This window comes from Taurulus bubalis, assembly GCF_910589615.1.
Source record: "Taurulus bubalis genome assembly, chromosome: 6".
Taxonomy (NCBI): domain Eukaryota; kingdom Metazoa; phylum Chordata; class Actinopteri; order Perciformes; family Cottidae; genus Taurulus; species Taurulus bubalis.
Genome location: NC_136594.1, coordinates 14,994,283 through 15,018,421, shown reverse-complemented (window position 1 = coordinate 15,018,421; position 24,139 = coordinate 14,994,283). Strand labels below are relative to the sequence as shown.

Sequence of the window (24,139 nt, the reverse complement as noted above, 5' to 3'; positions counted from 1 at the left end):
GGAGAGCGAAGAGCATCCAGGTAAGCAATGACAGAGCTTTCCCACGGGATGGACTAACTTATCCAACTTACTCTCATGTAATCAAGAACATGTTGGCTACATGAGAAGTTGATTGAACACTTGTTTTAATTTATATGGTGTTAAACACTGTAAGTTACAACAAATGGAAACTATTTAAATCCACCTAAAGTGTATATTTTAGGAAAAACTGTGCCAATACATTTCACTGTTTATACCCTTTCTCTGATTCATGTATTTTATTTTTCTTGCTTTGTTTTTCACTTTAGAAATGAGTAGATTTACTAAAACCCACATGACCTCACCCATGTACTTCCCTGGCATGGATACAGCCCCTTTCTTTAAGGTGAGCACACACACACACACACACACACACACACACACACACACACACACACACACACACACACACACACACACACACACGGTCCACACCCTCACGCCTCTCCCTGTCTTCCCCTGTGTACAGGTGACTGTGTTTGAGCGGGAGCACTTCCAGGGCAAGTGTCAGGAGTTCACCTCCGAGTGTTGCAACATCCACAACTGCGGCCTGGACAACATCCGCTCCATCCGAGTGGAGAGTGGAGCGTGAGTCACACAGCCTGTACGCCCGCACATCTCTGTGGACATCTGACTGACTGTGTGTGTGTGTGTGTGTGCGTGTGTGTGTGTTTATGTAAGTGTGTGTTTATGTAAGTGTGTGTCTGTGAGACGGAGATACAGGAGAGATAATGAGAGAAGAGGTAGTGTCCAGGCTCACTAAAAGCGTAGCACCTCTAAGGTCATCCTATGTAGGGTGCTCCCTGCATACGCAGCAGTGGGAGGAGGTTGTCTTCTTGTTGCCACAGTTGCCTTTTACAAATGAAATACTGAGAAAGATGTTAAACTACCACCTGAAGAGCTGACGGGGAGGCCTATTCAGAGCTGGCAAACAAGCATCACCTGAGGTCAACAGATATCGTTGGTCAGCAGTGGTTAATTTGAGGCCATGTGACCTTTTGATGAAATAGTAGGACATTTCCATTTCTGTGTCTGCAAAGGAAAATGTCAAGATCCCTCTGATGAAAAGCACAACAAAATTCTTAACTGATCTGAATATATTGGGACGAGCTTGTAAAGAACGATTCTTACAACTACACTATATACCATCTCTTACTCTCTATTTCTATGGCACATTTTTCACACTGGAAAGTAACGTCAATCCTAAAGGCTCTGGTGTTTTCGGGCGGGTGCTACTCTTATGCAGCGTTATAAGCTGTAACTACTGTATGAGGGCAGTGTGGAGGGGCGTCTGTGGGGCACGCTTCACGAATAATCCATCCAACAGCCAACTCATCATTCATTGTGTGGGCAATATAATAATATAAATAATTAACAATAATTTTCTTGACACAACATCAGATGTACTATTTGGAATGCTGTTTATAAATATACACTTGATTAAATTAGTTATAGTCGGTTATATTTTTTTAGCTTTAATTGATAAACGTCTTTACTTCTTGTTTTCCAGAGCAGTGATTACGTTTCTTCAGTTACTTTACTTGTGTATTCTATATAAAAGTCTTTCATGTGTATATCAGGAAAAATAACAAATGCCACAGCATTTGGTTCTTTTCAGACAGAATCAGCATCACTCCTGTGTGGTTATTGCGCCCAAATAATGCAGTTGTGTTTGATTTACCAAACACCTGCTGAATGCAGATTAAGCACCAGTTTGAGAATTTACCAAATATTAGTTAACCAGAACAGTCTGGAAGTTGCCTCTGTGCACTCGTACCTCTTCTTTTCCTGAATCTCTTTCAGAGCCAACGAACAGTAAACTCAAAAGTGCTCAATGTTCAACAGACTATGTCTGTTTTTTGTTGTTCGTGAAAAGGGGGCATTAAGGAGATCTCTATTAATCTCTATAAATCTCTATTAAAACAAAGTGATATCCAATCTGAAGTCATCCAATATTAACTGATAACTTTTCGTCTTTTATTTTGTGAGAATTGAAATTAAAAATAAATAAATAGTGGATATAGCCTTTAGAGCTGATTTGGGGGACCTTTTTTTACTGCCGAAATGTTAAATATAAAAATATAGGACGTTCACAACTTAATGCACTTTTTCCTGTGACCACTAGAGGGACAGAAACTGGGTTCTGCTCTCACCCCATCTAATGTCATTCACATATCCGTTTTATGTTCAGACTGTTTTTTGACAACACTGTTTATAATTTTCACTCACACATCTGACCATTTCTCATCTTCCCACCATGTCTCCAGTTGGGTGGGATTCGAGCACCATGACTTCCAGGGCCAGCAGTTCATCCTGGAGAGGGGCGAGTACCCCAACTGGGAAGCCTACAGCGGCTCCTTGTCTTACCACATTGAGCGCTTCATGTCCCTTCGTCCCATCTTCTGTGCTGTGAGTGACTGCAGAGGAGGGGAGGGATAAAATAAGACATGGGAAGAGAGAAGTGGGAGTGAAAGAGCAAGATAGAACAAATGACTGAAACAACTCAAAAATAGAAACTGAGACAACTTGGTGCCAAATGTCTGCTCGCTCTATACGTCCGTCTGACAGACCTAACACTACGCACTCTGTTGCACCTCCTCCACAGTCTCATCAGAGCAGTCGTATGATGATCTTTGAGAGGGAGAACTTTATGGGCCGCAACACCGAGCTGTGCGACGACTACCCCTCCCTGCAGGCCATGGGCTGGTTCAGGCCCGAGGTGGGCTCCATGCAAGTGCAGTGTGGCGCGTAAGTCAGAGCTTCATACCGACACAATCAAGTTCAAGTTGAATTAAAGCTCTTTATCATAAAGAAGTCCACTTATCTTAAAGTTAAAGAAGAAGCAAACAGGGGAAATGGGAGCAGAAAAGAGCATCAGCACTAAATAATTCAACAAACACACAAGACCAAAAAAATGATGTCATGTTAACATGAAACGCGCTGAAGTTAATTTTGCAAAACAACATGAACTTGAGGTAGAGCTTTAGCGATGAATCATCAGGCCAACATTAATGGCATGTTAGCTTCTCGCAGATCGTATCAGCACATGTTGGCTGATGAATAACAGGAAAGTGCAGAGATGTCGAAGACAAGTTCGCAGGAATATAGCAACACAGTCACCATTACGTAGTTTGTGCACCGGAGAGCACTGACATTTATATTTGTTACTATAAAATGTTCCACTTAGTCGATGCCTTAAAACATTTTAATAACTGAGTTTAATCTAAATGCCACCTGGAGACATTTTTTTATGTAATGAGCAAATTAGAAACAACTAAATTCAGCTCTTCTTACTTACCAACTCTCCTCCTCCTGCCTGTCTTTCTTCAGCTTTGTGTGCTATGAGTACCCGGGCTACAGGGGCCAGCAGTACATCATGGAGTGCGAGAGACACAGCGGAGACTACCAGCACTGGAGGAACTGGGGCTCCCACTGCCAGACCCCAAAGATCCAGTCCATCAGACGCATCAGGCACTGAGAAGGAGCTGATCAGAACAGGCCACAGTAACGGCTCAGGCTAACACCTGGACGCTGTGATTTAGGGGCCTGACTGTTGACGCTTGAACTTAAGGTTCGGTTCCGAGTCTGAGGATTCATTTGTCAGAAACTACAACACAGACCATCAGTGACGTAGCAGCTACCTTTTTATCCCAGCTCATATTCATGTTTGTGTTATTACTCATTTTGTTTTAGAACAAGTGAAATAAAGCACAGATTGAGAACCTTGAGAAGTCCTTTCTGTCATTCCTGTGTGAGTGCACGTATGAGAATGTTAGCACACGAACATTAAGGTTTAAGTGCAAAATGCAAATAAAAAATGTATGCAGTTTAAATTATCCATTGGCATTTTGATGGGTTAGGACATTGGTTCTCAAACTGTGGGGCGTGCCCCATTAGAGGGCCGCGGAGGTATTACAGGTGGGGTGTGGGGGAAATAAATGTATTTATTTCAAGACCTTTATTGAGAACTTCACATTTTACAAAAGTATAAAGTACACGGACATAAAAAAAACATTAATGAATACATGGCGAAATGCCTGTACTTCCATGGGAATGTTTACGTTACGATGTTAACAGGTTACACTTGTGCATGCGCGACTCGACGATTCTTGGCGTTTTGCCAAAAGCCTACATCCATGAGATTGGCTTTTCTGCTGTTGCTGTTGAATCTGATCAGATCTAATCATTGAGCATGAATTTAAAGTGGCCGTATCAAATCTACAATCTCGTTTTAAAAAGATTCTTTACAGCCATTAATAATGATAAAAGTGATGGCTCGCACATATCTGCACTCCTTTTGTTTTGTTTTGCACAGGTTGGATGTTATTGTTATTATCTTGAAAAGATATTCAGATCAAAACAGGTTAATTGCAGCCACAATAAGCTATTTGTTTTTTGCCAAATATTAGTTATTTTTTGCACAGAACTTTATTTGCATTGTTTTAACAAAGTGACTGCAATTTTCTTTATTCTATTATTTGAAAAGCACGGATGGAGGAGTCACAAAAGGTTATTTAAAAAAAAAAGATTCAGAATAGACCATTTTGTTACAATTGTGTTGGGGCGGTGGGGCATGAACATTTTTCGTTCAATGTTATGGTATGTGTGGGTATGAAAGTGTACAGTCACATTAACTGCAATGCAATTACTTAGTGCTACCTATTCATTGCTTTGGTCGTACTTTAAGTTTCCATGACGATGAGTGTTAGGCCAGTGACTTTTACATCACACCGCCCACCAGTCAAGACATGTACAACAGCTGCTAACTTCAACACAATCTTTACTTTAATGTATAGGTGTAATCAAGAGAGAAGCACAGAATGTTTTTCATGCGACCGGCAGTTTCACACTGTGCAAGTCAGCAACATGACGTTACATGAATTAACCGATCAGTGCAACATCAAGCAGCTGTGGCATCATTTCATTGAAAAGTCAGATGCCATTCCTCCCACAGCAGGTTTAAATATAAATAATCCCAACCGTGATGTGTGAGAACAGTACTTAACGGTATGCAGGGTTCATACACATTTTGACCAATGGATTTTCATGACTTTTCCATGACTTTAAACCAAATTTCCATGACCAAACATTTTGTGAAATCTCGGTGTATACTTGAAAAAGTGAGAAAATGTAGTATTTAAGAATAAACATTTATATAGATGCCAGTATGTATGCCTGCTTATATTTTGAGCGTCTTTCTTTTAAAAGCATATTAATTATTTCAAACTCAGTGTAAATGAATGACATGAACATATGAATATAACAAATTTCCATGAATTTTCCAAAACCTTTTATTTTTTTCAAGGACTTTTCCAGGCCTGTAAATAACCATTTTAAAATTCCATGACTTTTCCAGGTTTTCCATGCCCGCAAGAACCCTGGGTATGTGAACGTTTGTCCATTGGCTGAAAGCATGACATGCTTGACATAACAGTTAACAATTGTTCTCTTGATGTAACCTGGATCAAATCAACTCAAACTAAAAAGTGTGGTAAAGCCAAATTGTTCCCAAGTGAACATGACTTCAGACAACAAAGAGTGGTTACTAAAATAGGAAATAAAGTGACAACTATGCGCAGTGAAGTAGATACAATATGTTTAACATATAGGTTCTGTATTTTGTACAAAAATCATCCAATAGCGGCTTTCCAAACTTGCCAATTTCTCATGATTAATTGACCTGTTCCACCAAGGTCATTGTACTACGGCACAGGTGTTACTAATAACATTAACGATGGCTCTGTTCTAAACTATGAAGCGTAACAATGAGCCGCATGCACACTACCAGGAAAATGAAGCAGCTTAAAGGAGTTCAGCCATCATTAATTGTATTATTTGCGCCTGTGCTTTTCATAATAATATGTCAAAATGTTTTCAGTCAATGCATTAAGCAAAAACGCTGCTGTGTTTGCGCCATGATCTCCAATTCTAATACTTTTTGAGGCCTTAAATTAGTAGAAATGTTACAATACTTTTTCAGATTTCAAGGCATGGTCTGACCTTGTTATAATGGCTTGTCATGGCTGAACAGTTTAATACTTCTGTTTTTGTTTGTTAGCGGCATGACTCGATTAATGTGCTCCGTCTCCCACTTAAAGAGATATTTCAACATCTACTAAAAAAGATTGCCATGACATTTTGTACAGACATGCATAGTCCCCAAAGGATGAACTCCAATGACTGAAGTGATTAGGTCAGTGGTTCTTAACCTGGGTTCGATCGAACCCCAGGGGTTCGGCAGTGGTCAAGACACACACAGTATAGCCCGGTTCACACTAGCAATGTCGGGCCGCAACACACAATTTTTCTTCTTTTCGTCACATTGATTTGCAGTAAATATTCATTGAGTTATGTTTTTGTGTGAAATGCATGTTTTGTTGATTTTGTTCTTGTGTGCAACTGATGCATGGTTCATTTTGTGCACTAACAAAATATATACCTATGTTTTGAAGAAATCATATTTTATTTTTCCAATTACGAAGGGTTCGGTGAATGCACTGATGAAGCTTGCAGGGTTCAGTACCTCCAATAAGGTTAAGAACCACTGGATTAGGTGATTGAGAACACTCCCATCAGCCTCAGCTGTACTTGTGTGTGGTGCTAATAAGCTAATGTCAGCATGTGAACACGCTAAAATAAGATGAACACTGAAAACATTAGACCCGCTAAACAGAAGCTAATCAGAAGTAAATATTGTTACTATGATTAATAAGAGTATTCTGCTCACATCACAGCTCCTAACTAGAAACACTTGCGTAATAATCTTGTTTATTGTTGTATTAAAGATGACTATATTAAAAGCAATTGAGACACTGCACATATTTAGTACCTGTAACACCCCTGAGGCCACTGTATACCAAAATGTATTCTTTATTTACTGGCATTGGCCATACATAACCGCCCGTACCTGTTGTATATTGAACATAAATTCATATTCAACTTCTTTGCATGTTGCACTCCTCTCAAGAGGAACAAACGTCACGTGTCGGGGCCTCGAAAAAACAGGTTGATTTGAGTTGAGAAATGTGCATAAACTAAGGGGTTGGAAGTTATAAAAAAAAAGGCAGAACACATATAGCTGCTCATAATCCAGCAGGACCAGGCTCTCTATAAATGACTCCATCCAAACGCACCTCACCCTGAGGACAAACTTAGAAAATCAATTCCTCATTTTTTTTTCCTTCTGTTGCTTGCAGTGCTTTCTAGTCAGTGAAGTGCTCTTTTTAAAATGAAACTAATTTGTGTCAAAGAAAATGTATTTTTCTTGACAAAGCATCAGCTATGCACTGTATGTTTATCAGCACTTGGTGAATAAGAGCATCAACAAAAGTATTATTATTATTATTGTATTTAGATTTTTAGTTGTGTTTCATCCAGCGTGTGCTACCTTTAAAAATGTCTATATCTATTCTTAAATAGCAGTATAGTATTTATAGTTTGTGTACCCTTTCTTCTGGACCGCTGTTGTGTCTATAGTTGAACAGGTAATTGGAGCTTTTTAAATCAACAATAAAGTGCTTTTGTTTGGTGTAGCATGTAAAAAAATATCTAGAAAATATGAAAGAGCACAACAGCATCAAGCCAATCTTAAATTATGATAAACTTTTGTCTATATTTCATCTGTCTAAAAGCGTCTCTCGTCCATCCTCCCTTGTCTCCTCTCTCAGCCTCCCTCACGCTCTTCTCTCACTTCCTCCTTCATCTGGGCGTCCTCCCGTCTGTGGCGGTGACCTTCAGCCCCTCTCCTCCTGGCTTTGGGTGACTCAACTCCCTGGACCCCTTCGTCTTGGCCTTCTCTCTCCCAGTCCTCTGCTCCCATCTCCTCCGCCACATGCTCTTCGTCCTCCTTCTCCTCTTCGTCATCCTCCTCACTCCTTTCCGAGTCTGACTCATCTGAGTTGTCCTCTTCCAGGTAGCGGTAACCTTTGACCTGCAGACACAAATTTCATAGAATACTGATGACAGGAGAAAAGGTTTGCACACATTTTAGTCACCAGTAAAATGTTTAATAATAAAGCTTGGACTATAATAAGATTTTATTGACTCTCGCACAGCTGAAGGTCATGACACTGTTAGCAGGATTTAAAATCTCACCGCCCCCCAGATCTCTGTTGAGAGACCCAGTTGACGGTGGGTGACACCCAGTTGGGAATCCTCCCGGGTCTGGCTCCTGGAGGAGGCCTGAGTTTTGGTTTTATATGTAACCAAAGTCAAGTTTAAGAAAAATGTACTTCACAGCAGTAGTCAGGGTTCGACATTAACCAATGGCTACAAAAAGTTACTTTATGGCCACCATTTATTCCTTGTAGGTGGCCCCCAGTTGTGAAAGTTCTGCAAAGTCTCTCTTGAGAATGAGACCGCGTGTCTCAATGAGATTACGGTGTCCGAACAGAATACAAGACGAACAAGAGTCGGCGGCGTTTTGGATTGAGCTTCCATATTTATTCCTGATGCTCGCTTTGCAAGAGCCACAATGGACAAGTGACGGCTGATTCATGCAGTTGAAATGAAGAGTATATTTACAATACTACATTTTCAATTTAAACAAATAATTATACGTTTTCATTCTGTTTATGTCTTTTCATATGATGGAAGTGTCACTTAATTGCCTTTTCTGTGTTGTTTTTACATATGTTTAAATTTGGGCCCCCCCCAAATGTACTTTTTGTACTTGACCTGTGGGTCAGTGATTTAAAACATTAATGTATTTCCCTGGCAGTGAAAGTGACAGGTAATGAAAGCACCAAGAAACAGCCTAAAGACGCACTGCAGACCAGCTTCTTTGTATCAATGCACCTATGAATATGCAAATATATTATATTACTATCTATTCTCAGTGTATGTGCACAGGAGGTTTTAAATGTCCACATCACAATTGTGTTGCATATTGGACCATCATTGTCTCCAAACTAGATGTGATGTCACAAAATAACGCTAATACGTACTCGTCATAAATCGATATTTAAGGCGAGCACACATACGTTTTTTCCCTTCAGCAGATGAATGTGAAACATTTAAATGCTGTAACAATGAGCAAACCCCATTTGAGTTGAGTGTAGAAGCTTTAATGAAATAAAGGCCTTTTAACTTAATAACACATGAAATTGACTTGGAATTAGATATATAAGAAACAAAACAGTTACAAGCGGTTTGTTTTACCCTAATTGGTTTCAATGGAAAATAAATAAATTAGTTCACCTTCCTCTTGGGCTGTGAAGGCTGCACTTTAATCTTCACCTGACAGCATGAATCAGACATTATTAGCAACAGTCAGAGATTGCTTACCTTGTGCCGTGGCCGCGGGATGCGAGGCAGTCTGAAAGGCACTTTCATGGCCAGCCGACGCTCCATCAACCAATAACAGTAACAAGCCAGCAATAAAGTGGCCAACAGGATGGAGAGTTTGGCCTGAGGAAGAGTGACAAAAATAGGCAAAGAAAGATATAAGTAGGAACTTTTACTTGGGTCCAAATTTACCCGAGACACAAACACATCATACCCTCATGGGCAGGTTGGACCAGAGGTAGACTATGAAGATGGCGATGGCCTGCCACCAGTGATAGATGGTGTAGACAAAGTCCAGACGTTCTTTTTCCTCAGCGTAGAGCATACCGAGCAGAACTGACACACACAGAGAGGAGTGAACAAAGTTAGTGGACAGTAATTAACCTACAAACGCCTCAACCACAGCCGTTACTCACTGCTGACGCCGGTCTTGTTCAGCGCTGTGCCAAGTCCCCACAGCACAGAGATCACCAGCAGAGGGCCCATATACTCCAGACTTTTAGGAGGTGGAGAGAATGCCAGGAGCACCACCAGTAGCACGGCATGCACAGCCGCGCCCCCCACCAGACACACCCAGCGTGGGAGGCGTAAGAGGCAAAGGGAAAGGGCGGAAAAGACGGAGCAGGAGAGGCCATAGACGAGTATGAGGAGCCACAGTTTATCCAGGCCCAAAACGCAGACGCCATAGGACTGTGGAGGGAAAGAAAGAAAGAAATGAGATGAATTGCATGTATTTTCTATATTTCCTGAAAGCTAAGCAATGCAAGTGACAGCTATTCTACTCTACCAGGGAAAATCCACTGATTGCAAACAGAATTTCAAATCCACTGTAGATGAAGAAGGGGCAGAGCAGTCGCAGGCGGTAGTCTCTCAGGTGTTTGAAAGGCAGCTGGAAGATGTTTCCCCAGCCAATACTGCGGAGGTCGATTTCTTCTGTCGGGCGGTAGGCAGCGCCACACAGCACAAGGAACTGTGGGTAGCAGCAAACAGCAATCAATTTATGTTGAGTTATTATGAATGATTGCCACAGTTTGTACATGCTTTGCTTTGAAATATTAGTCAGTCCTATTGAAGACTAAAATAACCAATTCCAACATAATAATAATAGTAATGAAAGCTGAATAGGCCTTTGTATACCTCTTAAGCATTGCAAATACCACTAGAAAGACACCCTGGAATACATTCAGCATAATGGTCAATCTAAAACACAATTTTCTGTACATTTCTGTACAACAATCCATTTCTCACGGCAGTCATCTAAATTGCTATCACGGCCAAAGCCCAATGAAAGCCTTTTTAGAAGCATCTCAAGGAACAGATAAACTTCCATTTAATTATATATGTCAATCCACACTAACCATATCTACATCGATTGATCAAGGCTACCAGTCTGTGAGCTTGCCTGATTCATTACAGACAGACTACCCTCACTCGCTATGATGGGTGGGGGAATAACATCAATGACTCAATACAAACACTCTTGATTTCTTCCCATGGAACCCACATGAAAGTAGTTTGGTTCATGTCAGTACTTGGTGAAGGCAGGTTAGCGACTCCCCAGGAGCTGCTTCTGACAGACGGACGCTTGCGAATGGGAATTCCTAGTAAATTGTACAAAGGTGTGGATCTGAGAGTGTATTAATAGTTCAAAAGAAAACGCTCTATTTCCATCTCTTATTCTCTCTAAAAGTAGCACTTAAAGTGGATCAGCACATGTGATGAAGTTGCTGTACTTGCGTGATTCTTGCACCTTTTGGGTTTTACCCACATGGTTGAATGCTCTTATTATTATTGTAAGTAATTTTGGATAAAAGCCTCATAGACTGGTTGCCTGATGCATGCTGGGATATGTTCGAGCCCTGTGCATGCCCTGAACAGACAAAGCGATTTGATCTCAGTGTGTCTAAAACATTTTAGTTTACAAGTAAGACATCAATATCTGTTTTGCTCTTATTATGCAACTCCTTCTTAACGTTTAATTTTCCTTTATACTCCTTAGAATTAGGCTTCTTTAAATATACTCTATATAATGTATATTGTATAGACGGATAAATGTATGTTCCTTAATAAATACAAAAATTGATGAATGAATGGTTTAACAAGGAGCCAATTACAGTTTTAGCTGTGTTTTAGTTATTTACAGTGTGTATACAATTTTCGCAACTTTTTCTGGTTTGGCTTGGTATAACATTCTATAACAAAATAAATCAACATGGCTCCCTAGCAGTCATTTCCTGTTTATTTCAAAGATGACATAAATGCAGGACAGACACAAGAGAGTCAGATTAATACAAGTAAACAACCTAAGCACACTGAGTTCTAGGGAGTCAGAGGGGTATGTGTGTGTGTGTGCTTACGATGATCATGGCGAGGAAGGCAAAGCCCATGAGGACACTCTCCACCTGGATGAGCAGCATGGAGCGAGGCAGGTTGATGAGCACAGTGGTGTTGAAGCCGGGGATCACGCCACTGATGTTTGCGCCTGTCAGAGGAAGAGGGCGATCCAACCATTAGAAAGGAGGCGATGAGAAACAACAACCAACAGGTTTGAGTCCGACACAGCCTTTATTAAGTCAGACCTGAAGCCTGGAGCACATTGGACGTCGTTTACAGTTTATGTCTGAGCAAAATGTCATCGTTTCATCTTTTTAGACATTTGTGGGAAATTGTAATAATTTGCATTTATATTCTTGAGTTATGGCCAAAAATATAATTAATGAAGTCACAGGGACTTTTGACCACCACCAGATCATCCCTGAGTCCAAGTGGACGTTTATGCTAAATTTGAAGAAATTCCCTCCAGCCGTTCCTGCGATATCACATAAACTCTGAAAACATAATGCCTTCGGCTAACACTTGTGCGGAAGCATGAAAATGTTACACGTGGCTAAAATATGCATCTGATGGAGAAGGGGGACCTCTCTACAGTTATCAAACTAACTATTTTTCCTCCTTTTGAAGTTTACAATAAAAAGGAAGTGATGTTGCCAGAAGTGAGATCCAAGTTCAGCATGACAGGAAAAGCCTTTTAGCTTTAGGAGAAGTGTTGCACTTCCCTGTCAGCTTTGTGAGGCCGACTCGCGTTGTTTTGAGCATATTGTTGCCTACGAAACATATATACTAGACTAATGCCGTGTTCACACCAAAAGAGTTGAGAATTTTCGCAACGCTTTTTCGCCTGACTTTACTCGCTCGACTTTATGTGGTTAATTCATGCTTTTTCGTAACCATTCACTGCGAAAAGGGGGCGGGGCTTATCTCTGTGAAAACATTTACCATTTCCACCATTCACCATTGAAATAACCACTAGTTCTGCTTTATACTGGTTGTGGAAGTCCCACAAACGTGGGAACATCAAACGCCCCCGTGTCTGGATTCATAATATTTTCCGTAGTCACACACAGCTCCGACTCCTCCAGGACCAGTGTCTGAATGAAGCCGCTTCCAGCGCTCCTTCAGCGGACCCGCAGCCGTTTGATTCAGTAACGGCAGGACGGCAGTGATGCCGGGCGGAGCTTCTCAACGGTTGGCTTTCGCAACTCGCTTTTCCGCAACCATTCGCGTCTGTGCATTGACTTTACATGTAATCTACTTGCGCAAATATTTCGCAACTCTTTTGGTGTGAACACGGCATAACACTAACATATACTTCTATTTCATGCAAGACAGTGAAGACTTGTTTGTTTTTTTTGTTCTTTTGTTTTTAACAAACTTAATTCAGGAGGTGAAGTGAGGTGTCTTTACCGCAGGAGTGGACATTTAGGAGAATGTGTTTGTTGTCAAGCAGGTAGCCGTTGAGGACGAAGCACATGGGGAACTCCGCGAAGACAAAACTCAGCTGACGAGGAAAAGACAGAAGAGTGGTGTCGTGCTCGTTATTTTCTGCAGCTGTGCAAACTGATTTTCTGCCGTTAGAACATCGCACATAACATTAAATAAATTGAAGCATAAATGAACAAAAGCTGGCTGAAAACTCACATGGAAGATCATGTAGAAGACTGACTGGAAGACAATGATATATTTGTGACACGCTCCCTTAGGGAGCTTCTTCTGCTCCTGCACATGGTCTTCCTTGTAGTGGACATACTCGTAGTACTGCTGCGCCATCCTGTATGTGTTTGAGTGAGAGAACAAATTCACAACACCTTCATACAAGCAAACATACTGTTCCATTAGGTGTTAATTTAAATGATGTATGCATGGATACGGCTTCACCTGTGCACTCACTATAAGCCCACACAATCACATGACCACTGCCTCAGTGTAGGAGGTGATTATACTATAACGGCCTCAAAGCTCCCATGTGCTTCCAACCTTGACAGCTAAGAATTGCTGTATAAATAGTAATAATGAGAGGTATGCCTTACATTTCCATGTTCTGTTTCTTTCTGCATTCAACTTTTTAAAAACACTTGAAAAAAGAAAATGAAAAAACCCACAGAATTCATCTCCAATGAATTTTGTTTCTCAGTGACAGCAAAAACTAAAATATAGTTAAGCTAGTGCAATTTGTGCCCCATCAGAATATATATATATATATATATATATATATATATATATATATATATATATATATATATATATATATATATATATATATTTAACATGTGTTAGCTGAGCCCTGTAGTCTGTTTTAAAGCTTTGGTGGCTGTTAGACATGGTCAGTATTAATGGTTGTGTTTAGATTCAGGGTTGAGGTGGTTATAAAGTTATCTTTAGGCGTTATAAGATGAAAAGCAGTTAGTGAAGTTGAAATTAAGGTACAATGTTGTACAGAAGGTGAGAGCAGCGATCTGAGACTGGTTTTCCCCTGAGGTCTGAGAACGCTGGGCGACCTTCAGTACGCTCTGTGTGCTGTGATGTATTCCGGTTCAAGCTTCTGCCTTTTATGAAACATCTTTATCCGCCCACCCTGTCACAGCCTGTTTCTCACCTTGTAATATAATTTCCCAAGGAGGCCCAGAGCGGCACAATGGCCACACCGATGGCTACGGCTGATGGAACCAAGGTGTAGTATCGCTCCCAGTAATTGGTTGAGACAAAGAGTGCGTAGATTCCTGAAGCCAGGAACATCATCCACTTAGTGCCTAGAAACCTTCCAGAGAGATGTATATAGTATTAGAAATAGTCTATATTGTTATCATAGAGTACATACAGGCAATGCAAAGGCATTCAGATAAAACAAAAATACAATCTATTGTGTGTGTGTGTGTGTGTGTGTGTGTGTGTGTGTGTGTGTGTGTGTGTGTGTGTGTGTGTGTGTGTGTGTGTGTGTGTGTATGTATGTATGTACCTACCTGATAAGTACAGGGGTGTAAAGCAGGCCTATGATGGGTGTGACGTTGATGCCCATTAGCATCTTGCGATCAATGTCCTCTAGGCCAAGGTTGCTGTACTTCACCTCACGGTAAGTCATATCATAATGGAGGATCAGCTGCATCTGCAGTAGGCCTTTAACACACCATTCACACAGACAAAAGTAAATTAAAAAGAAAATATTAGAGTCTCTGCAACTCTGTTTTCTGTGTCCATTCAGTGGCTCCAATCAAACTCACCCATGTATACACTGTACACAATCATGGCTCCAACACTGGCTGCAAGAACATTCTTGATGACACCCAGCCTCTTCCTCCTGTAGTATTTCCTCTCCTCCTCTTCCTCGTTGTACTCTGCCTGCGGGCCAAGAAATTCCTCCATCTGAGGAAAGAAAGGAATACAAGTTATGCAATTGTTTGAAACGAAAATGTTATTATACTCAAGAAGAAGTGAGTATCTTTCAATGGAAACCTAAGAATCACATAGACTAGAATTATACGGTTTTTTTAACAAGACAAGAGGGAGTTCACCTGGCCCTGCATGTTGTTTTCTTGTCCCACATTCAGCAGTTCATTTATGCCACCATTAGGAGGTGCTACAGGCTGATCTGGATCCCCAACCAACTCTTCTTGATCAGAGGCGTCCATCTAGTGACCAAAAGGAGCAGTACACTGGTTTATTAGACAGCTACCTGTAGCCCTACTAGTGTTGTCAAATATCGTATTGTACATATCGGAATATATTGCGATGTTTTAGTTTTCACAGGACACATTATAAATTTAAGGAAAACATCTATATAATTACTCTTGGAAGGTGAGAACCTTACATTTTCGGAGGCAGAGCAAAAAAACATGTGCATTACGCCATCTTTTTGATTTTTTAAATATATATTTATATAATACACCTCTAAAAGATTATATAAGCTAGAAATATGTGGTGATGAAATACCCTCCCTTGGTATCCCCAAAAAGTCAGACGACCTTCACTTTTCCTAATAACTTTTGAAAGGTCTTCAAAGGGCCTTTGCATTTATAGCCCTGTGTAATTAATTACATGATGAATGACAAGTAATGAGTATTTTTCAATTCAAGTAAGACCTTAAGTGCAAAATGAGCCAAACAGTTTCAACTGATATCATAGAGAAAAACATGAATAGCAGCTATATAGTTTGATTAAACTACACTGGAATATTCCCATGTGCAGAATTCAGATTGTCTGACCAATTTGATCGATTTAGACAACGAAATTGTGTATCACAATATCTGATTTCAGCACGATATGAATTAATAGAAAGACGATACATTACAATAATCGCCCAGCCCTTTCCTCACGTTCCCCAATATGTTATCTAAGACACACAATGCACTTCTCTTATACTAGGTATTTATACATGAAGGCAACTATACATGAAGCCACAAACCAGAATCATTTTCAAGCTTCAATAATTATGTATAACTTTTTCTCACAGGTTCATTGTACATAGTTGAGTTAAAGCTCTTTTCCCCAGCATAACCTTTTAAACTTAGTATCGAAATAAAAGTGCGTCTGAACTTCTGTAATTGTATCTCATGTATCGTTTGTCTACCCATTCTTTGGTATTTTGTTTGACATATTAGTACTTCTGCTTTAGCTGGTAAAGTCGTAATGTAAACGGAATTAGCTGCAGCCACAATTTCGGTTTATTTAGCAACTATTCTGACACAAACAACAATGAACATCTTGAAAGTCACGAACCATGTTTCTCGCGCGGGGCTCCTCGCGGACACAGGTCTATCCACCTGCTCGTTAGAAACACATTTCACGCTCTCAGTAACGGGGTCACTTTTGTTTTCGGCAGCTGTTAGTTCCCCTTTCCGATGTACAAGGCTCAGGTATAATTACAAGTTTCGCGAGGGAAGCGAAAGTCAGTCGTCTTCACTTCCTCACCGTTCCTCTTAAAGGTACAGGCACACATTTAGCAATCCCTACTTTCTCTGGGCCTAAATTAGTGCCAGATTTAAAAACAAGTGTGGGGTACAGATATTACGATTTAAATACCCATACAACAAAACTCATGATGTTAAGATAAATGACAGTTTTATTAGAGTTCTTAATAACAACATACTGTGCAGCTTCTCCAATTTGCAGATAAAAAGCTGCGTCACTGGCACAGCGGTTAGCACATGAAACAAAAAACTAAAAATGTATCACAGTCAAAGAAACATGGTCTGGTCACATACTGCACAACAGGATCCACAGAAGCATTGAGTTCAGTCCATCTTTTTCACACGGCCGTGTAGCCAGAATGACCTGGTTGCTAGTCTGTATCTGAGTCTACAGACGAAGCCGACACAGGCCGGAAAGAAGTAAACTATGCAGTGTTTTGCATTTGGAAAAAAAATTACAAAAAAAGAAAGACAAACCATATATAACTCATTCAGTGCATGCCCTGATCCATCTGTATTTGACTTGCTGTATTTTATTGTTCTGAAAAGACCCATGTCTGCATAACAGATAACTTCTAATTGTGAGCAATGCATCTACCTGAATACCATGTTGTGCTGCAACATTATGAAGAAGGCCCATGTTTACTCCCCCCCTTTCAAAAAAATAAAAATAAATAATTCACCCAAGTTCAAAGGGTGACGTGAGAACAAATATTAAATGTAAATGGTGTTTGTTTTAACCTGCCAGTATTTGAGTTTCAGCAGAAGAGGCAGCCCCCTTCTGGGACTCCAAGCAGCTAAAAACAAGCACGAAGAATGGATTAGAGATAATATTACACATCCTCTCTCCTTTTCAGTCGATTATCAGGTGACTTTTGAGGACAAAGCCAAACTGAATGGAAAAACAAATCAGATGCATCCAGAGAGGCTGGTGGAGCAGTGAGCAGTTTCAAGATGTCCTCCAGTTCCTCCGGTGATTCCTTGAGCCCCATCCAACGTCTCATCCTCGACTGCAGTAAGAAAGCAGTTTCTCTCTGTGGACCCTTAACAGCATAATTCTTTACACTTTATTGATTTCCCAAACAAAACCCACCCACTTAATAGCCCATGACCTTTTAAACCCCCCACAATGCTCTACTTTGATCCACTCATTAGCGTCTCTATCCGCTTCACACAGATGCCTTCCTCATCATTTCCTCGTCCTGGACGGAGAGCTCGGTCAGCTTGCGTCCCAGCCGCTCGTGAAGGTCCAGGTATTTGGCCACGCAGCGGTCCAAACACACAGCCTCTCCCTTTGTCAGATCTGCCTCCTTGTAATGTGGCGGTACACACTTCCTGTGGCAGGCATTGGTCATGCTGGGAAGAAAGGAAGCCAGGAGACGGTCAGGTTTTGTTAACACACTGTGTGTAATGACCGAGATATAATTGCATGTGTGAATACATTTTCTAGGTTATTTTATCATGCTTGAGCACATCAATATGTCCCACCATGTAGTCAATGAATGCAACTTGGTAAAACTATACAGCACCATCTGCTGGAATCACTCAATTTATTTTTCAATGTTTTGCAACCTTACTTGACAACCTTGCTTGACCAAGTAGATCATCACATCCGAGTAGCTGAATCCATTTAATGAAATGTTTACTTGAAAAAAGAGAAAAAGATTGAATGGATTTTTGACAAAGTTGCAGATTCAATTTTATTAGTGGATTTGTTGATCCACTAATTGATCAATCATTGTAGAGCGCATTATTTTTTTGTTTGTAAAAAATAAAATAGGAAAACTGGTGTAAATTAAGCTCATATGTGGTTTTGAATCCATTTATTCTACCCAATTAGTCTCAACCTGGGAGTCAATTACCAGAGTTAGCCAAGTCAGAGCGAGGCTTTAGATTTGATGGACTCCAATTTACTTTAGAGTTTTCAAAGGCCTTTTATATTCTCATTACCAACCTTACTTGTAAGGGTATATTGCATTTGTGACAAGTTATCAGCAGTTACTGGAGTAAAATGTAGCCACACTTTGGATCTTTTTGTTCGCTCTGTCATGATGTGTGTCTCGTGCTGTACTGAGCTGGAGTTTGTGTTTTTGTCAGCTTTTCTGCTCCACACATCTGGAACAAGGTCCCTGAAGGCCTTGTTGTTGAAATGTGCTATAGAAATAAACTTGCCTTGCCTTAGTCTATTTGCTTATATGACAGGGATAATACTCACCAATAATCAGAAAGGAAGAGTGAATTAGGCAGCAACTATATGCCTGAAACTACAAATGAATGCCAATAACAAATACCCATGTGTTTTTTACTTCGTCTCTAGACTGTTTTCACAGGAGACATATTGGCTTGTCATAGTGTTATTACATAAGTTATCATCCGTCCCAGTAAGACCAGCACGCACGATACCAGCATTTTTCACAAATGACATTCATGCCGACAGTCCTAGAGGTCGCCTTGCTCTCCTTTACTTTGAACGAGTCTAGTTTTGAAGATGCAGGGGAATGAGGATGGAGAAAACACTTTAATGCATAAATTCTTATTTTATTAGCTTTTTGATCACAACATAATTTCTTTAAATGTATAATGTAAAAATACAAGTGCATGTGAGCATTTATATGTCCTTCAAGCTTGTATTCCATCAAAGTCCCTTCTGCTGTAGAGTAATGCACGATTATCTATTAAACTGTGTCCCATTCCAGTTTGAAATTAGGTGGAAAAAAAAGACAAACTAGTGCATCACTATAATTCTCCTAAAAACTATTTCAAGACGATCAATACACGCTGAGGCAATTACATCAAACTTTCATTCTAAAGCAAACGCTAGCTTTAGCTGCAACTTAGCTAAACCTAATTAAGATCACGTTTTACTGAAACCCACTGAACTGGACTTTGCACTGAACTGGCTCGTAGTCCTGTCTCAGTGGGTTTACGTCACGTGACAGTCCAGTCTGTGTCGGCCCGATTGAATAAATTAATCTCACATGTAGCTAGCGTCAGGGAGGGACTACATGGCCACATCTTTACTCCCGTTGAATGCCACTTTAATACTGCATATCCAGTTTAACAGACACTATTTGAGACTCTTCACTCCTGACAGAAAAGTAGCATTAACTAGAAACAGCTCGCGTTAGAGGTTAGCTTGCTCGGGCTTTACCGGTTGTACATGTCAGCCATCATCTCCACCTCCAGCTCCGCCGCCAGCTGCTGTGCCTTCACGGGATCCATGTCTGCGCTTCAGTGCTGCTCTCGCCCGGCTTCAACCACAAAACACGCCGTCCTCGTGACCCTCTCTAACGGACGGTGGACAAGAAAGCGAGCCGGTGCTTCTTCTTCTTTAACCTTCAAACCTGCAAGACGCAAAACACGTGTGCGTCGTTTCCGCTCACACTTCCGCTGTCAATAAAGTTGGATTTAAACTGGAACCACAGACAGTGCGCCCTCTCGCGCCATTCTGTGCCATAGATCTCCAAAATATTCATATTTCAATGTAATGGTCTTTTTGCATAAAAAGTGACATTTCAGGGTTTTTTTTAATAATCCATAATTATGTAATTTACACAAAACAAGTGTACAAAAACGAGCTCAAAATAAGGATTTTTTTTCCAACAACAGTCACTTTCAGAGACACAATGCCACTTAAGTGCTTTTACCTTAATTACATTGAAAATTCAAAATTGAGTGAAAATACAAAACTAATAAAATTATTGAAAACGTGAACAACAGTAAGAACTTTTTTCTTTTTATAGCCAATTCTTTGGCATATTATTAATGAAAATTAAACAACCATTTGAACCTTTCATATGGAACTAAATGAAGATAAAACCAGCATGCAGCCTGTAATCCTTGCATCCACAAAGCTTATAATTGCCAAACAACTGACTGGTGGTGAAAACAGAAAAGGAAGGACATAAAAATCTATTGTACATAGCTTCACAGAAAACTGACTGTCTAGCATCTTTGCAAACATACATAAAACCCCAACAGCAATAACTTAATGTTTGACATACCAAAGTGCTGAATTAGTCACACAACATAGTAAAAACTATGCACAAATACAAAGGTGACTGTCTAATCTCCAGTTACATCAATCTCAATCACATCTTCCTCCTCCTCTTGCTCAGGAGTTGTTTCAATGTTGTCAAGTCCATTCTCGCACTCTTTGGTCAGAGGCATTTTGTCCGGAGAGAAAAGCAGAACATCTACCTCTACTTCCTCCTCTTCCTCCTCTTGATCGCAACCGGAGCTCCTTCCGAACACGACAGCGTTCAACAGAGGTGGACTAGTTCTCTCAGGGGTCTGGTGGTTCAAGTTGGGCACCAAAGGCATTTTGTCTTCTTGAGGCAGGTGTGCGTCACTGGGAGACGGTCCATCAGTTTGCTTTGGGTCATCCGACACTCCTTCACAGGCTGTTTGAGCAAAAAGAGAAGGAAGAAGGAACTCAGATGGATTATTTAGAGTAATTTGGACATACACATACATATATACATATATATATATATATATATATATATATATATATATATATATATATATATATATATATATACATACATACATACATACACACACATATATACATATATATACATATACATATATATACGCACACATACATACATATATATACACACACACACACACACACACTCACCTAAAGGATTATTAGGAACACCATACTAATACTGTGTTTGACCCCCTTTCACCTTCAGAACTGATGGAGATTTGTGGGATGCACATCCATGGCACGAAGCTCCCGTTCCACCACAACCCAAAGATGCTCTATTGGGTTGAGATCTGGTGACTGTGGGGGCCATTTTAGTACAGTGAACTCATTGTCATGTTCAAGAAACCAATTAGAAATGATTCGAGCTTTGTGACATGGTGCATTATCCTGCTGGAAGTAGCCATCAGAAGATGGGTACATGGTGGCCATAAAGGGATGGACATGGTCAGAAACAATGCTCAGGTAGGCCGTGGCATTTAAACGATGCCCAATTTGGCTCTAAGGCGCCTAAAGTGTGCCAAGAAAACATCCCCCACACCATTACTCCACCACCAGCCTGCACAGTGGTAACAAGGCATGATGGATCCATGTTCTCATTCTGTTTACGCCAAATTCTGACTTTACCATCTGAATGTCTCAACAGAAATCGAGACTCATCAGACCAGGCAACATTTTTCCAGTCTGCTGCATACCTCGGTTGTAATGAGTGGTTATTTCAGTCAAAGTTGCTCTTTTATCAGCTTGAATCAGTCGGCCCATTCTCCTCTGACCTCTAGCATCAACAAAGCATTTTCGACCACAGGACTGCCGCATACTGGATGTTTTTCCCTTTTCACACCATTCTTTGTAAACCCTAGAAATGGTTGTGCGTGAAAATCCCAGTAACTGAGCAGATTGTGAAATACTCAGACCGGCCCGTCTGGCACCAACAACCATGCCACGCTCAAAATTGCTGAAATCACCTTTCTTTCCCATTCTGACATTCAGTTTCAGAGTTCAGGAGATTGTCTTGACCAGGACCACACCCCTAAATGCATTGAAGCAACTGCCATGTGATTGGTTGATTAGATAATTGCATTAATGAGAAATTGAACAGGTGTTCCTAATAATCCTTTAGGCGAGTGTATATATACACATACACTGTCATGATGTGCGTCTCATGCTGTACTGAGCCGGAGTTTGTGTAAAACATAACCACGCCCATCATGCAAAGACCGACACAGAGACCGTGAAAGGAGGTTTGAGATTTTTTTTTCCACGGAGATCTCCCTCCTTAACTTCTAAAAACCAAACCGTAAACTCCAGATCTTAACAATACCATTTAGAGTTTTTACATCAGCCTCATGGGAGACATTTTACAGCACAACCACTACTATTAACCTCTTAACGTTCTGCTGTCGCGCAGGCGTCCTTTACTGGACATTCTAGTGTACACTGTACCCCCTATTTATAGTTCAATACGAGTTCGGTACGAGTGCCATATGTTTCTGGAAACCTACGATTCTTGTGATTCCAGCTGTGCAATCCATTTCAAGATCAGACCACCACAGCAGACCAACAAACGAGACTTTTGTCAAACAACAAACAAACAAACAAACTCTAGCAAAATCCAGGCAACTCACTGATGACGCCTCATATTGATCAATAAATCCACAACATTCCAACAAAAACAGCGTTGTTACGACGTAAAGGTCCAATAAAAAAAAATCCCATAAAAGATTTAGTCCAAAACACGTGATTACATCCATACATATCCACCAACTGGCGTTGCATCATTTCATATCAGATGGAAGATATGAAAGAAAACATTTTAGTTTTTAGAAGAAAAGCAAGTTTGCATAAGAGCACAGCTACAAACTCGGCACCAAAATGACCGCCGAAAGCGAGCTTTCTATTGGATCCCCACTTGAACCAATAGGAGCGTCATGTCCTGACTGACAGGCTACATTACCCAACCAGAAGCTACATTGAAGTTCAGGCTCAGCCTCTATTTTTTTACGTGGCTCAAGCCTGTCACCTTATACAGCTCGTCCCAGGAACAAATCCCAGGAAGTGGCAGTGGAGTTGATTCCAACAGCCTTTAACTTCACCAGAACAGACAGCTGCTCACAGATCCTCAGTTTGGCATTGAATTAGCATGAAAATGCATTTATACTTAATTTTTTAATTAGGTATATAGTATATATATAATCGTGAATATTTTCAGTCTCAAAATGGAAAAATGCCTAGACATTTAATTAGAAAAACAAGTGTAAAATAAGTTTTTCGTCAAATTTTACAGGAATGCTACTGATATTTGTAAGAACATTTTGCTGATAATACTTTTGCTCTTGTACTATGAATGCAGGACTTTCTTGCAATGGAGTATTTTTACTTAGTCCTATTGATACTTTTACATAAGTAAAGGATCAGAGTACTTCTTCCAGCACTGCTGCAAGACTTAATACATCTAAAAGGTTAAATAGGAAAATATTGTATGTGAATTGGATGAACTAAGCCTGTAAACGGGGTTCTGCCAAAACCATTAAGGCTCTTTTTCAACGGCTCATCTTAAAACTAGCCCAACATTATGCAAACAACAATTTAAGCATGTTGTCGTCATTGCTACCTGTCAGTGTCATGCTTTATATCGTATCACATCACACCAAAGTAGGTTGAGTTTCTAATCTTATGCATACTGCAGTGAATGAGTCCATTTCAAATCAAAAAATAATTCAAATGGTTCAATAGTTTGAGTTTCTAATGTTCTACTCTCACTGAACACAGTAAAAAGGGCTTGAAAAAAAATGCCACTTAAGACTCGAAGAGACACTTTACCTTCATCAGGATTCTTCAGTGGCTTCTCCGTCTCAGCTGCCAACGTGGCCTCTTCATCGAAGGAAAACCCCAGAGGGGACTCATCACCCAAAAAACAGGTCTCATTACTAGTAGAGCGGCTCGTCTCATCTCGCTGTGAGTCGTCATACTCAGCTGCTGATTTGTTGACAACTTGATTGTGATTTTTATCAACTGTGACATTGAACACGGCGTGACACTCTTTAACCCCGTCCTGAGGCTGAGCAATGTACATTTCGGTCCCGTTAGTTAATTCTTC

General features: G+C 40.4%; 3 protein-coding genes across 3 annotated transcripts; 1 reads left to right on the top strand and 2 right to left on the bottom strand.

The window, feature by feature from the left end:
- Window positions 1-289: 289 nt before the first annotated feature.
- cryba1l2 (crystallin, beta A1, like 2) lies at window positions 290-3,496 on the top strand (the record flags this gene model as incomplete). The annotated part of the gene is made up of 5 exons (XM_079219829.1): window positions 290-364; window positions 488-606; window positions 2,286-2,427; window positions 2,624-2,766; window positions 3,349-3,496. 5 exons carry the CDS (start codon window positions 290-292, stop codon window positions 3,494-3,496), a joined length of 627 nt encoding a protein of 208 aa, XP_079075955.1.
- A 1,835-nt stretch (window positions 3,497-5,331) lies between these two features.
- Window positions 5,332-15,266, bottom strand: unc93b1 (unc-93 homolog B1, TLR signaling regulator; the record flags this gene model as incomplete). Its single annotated transcript, XM_079220192.1, has 12 exons — window positions 5,332-7,948; window positions 9,304-9,426; window positions 9,518-9,639; window positions 9,720-9,993; window positions 10,091-10,273; window positions 11,661-11,785; window positions 13,048-13,141; window positions 13,282-13,411; window positions 14,237-14,398; window positions 14,601-14,754; window positions 14,859-15,000; window positions 15,150-15,266. The coding sequence occupies 12 exons, from the start codon at window positions 15,264-15,266 to the stop codon at window positions 7,682-7,684; spliced, it is 1,893 nt and encodes a 630-aa protein (XP_079076318.1). The 3' UTR covers window positions 5,332-7,681.
- A 1,407-nt stretch (window positions 15,267-16,673) lies between these two features.
- timm10 (translocase of inner mitochondrial membrane 10 homolog (yeast)) lies at window positions 16,674-19,866 on the bottom strand. The gene is made up of 2 exons (XM_079219421.1): window positions 19,696-19,866; window positions 16,674-17,900 (listed from the first exon to the last, which is right to left on the bottom strand). The coding sequence occupies exons 1-2, from the start codon at window positions 19,764-19,766 to the stop codon at window positions 17,714-17,716; spliced, it is 258 nt and encodes an 85-aa protein (XP_079075547.1). The 5' UTR covers window positions 19,767-19,866; the 3' UTR covers window positions 16,674-17,713.
- Window positions 19,867-24,139: the final 4,273 nt, after the last annotated feature.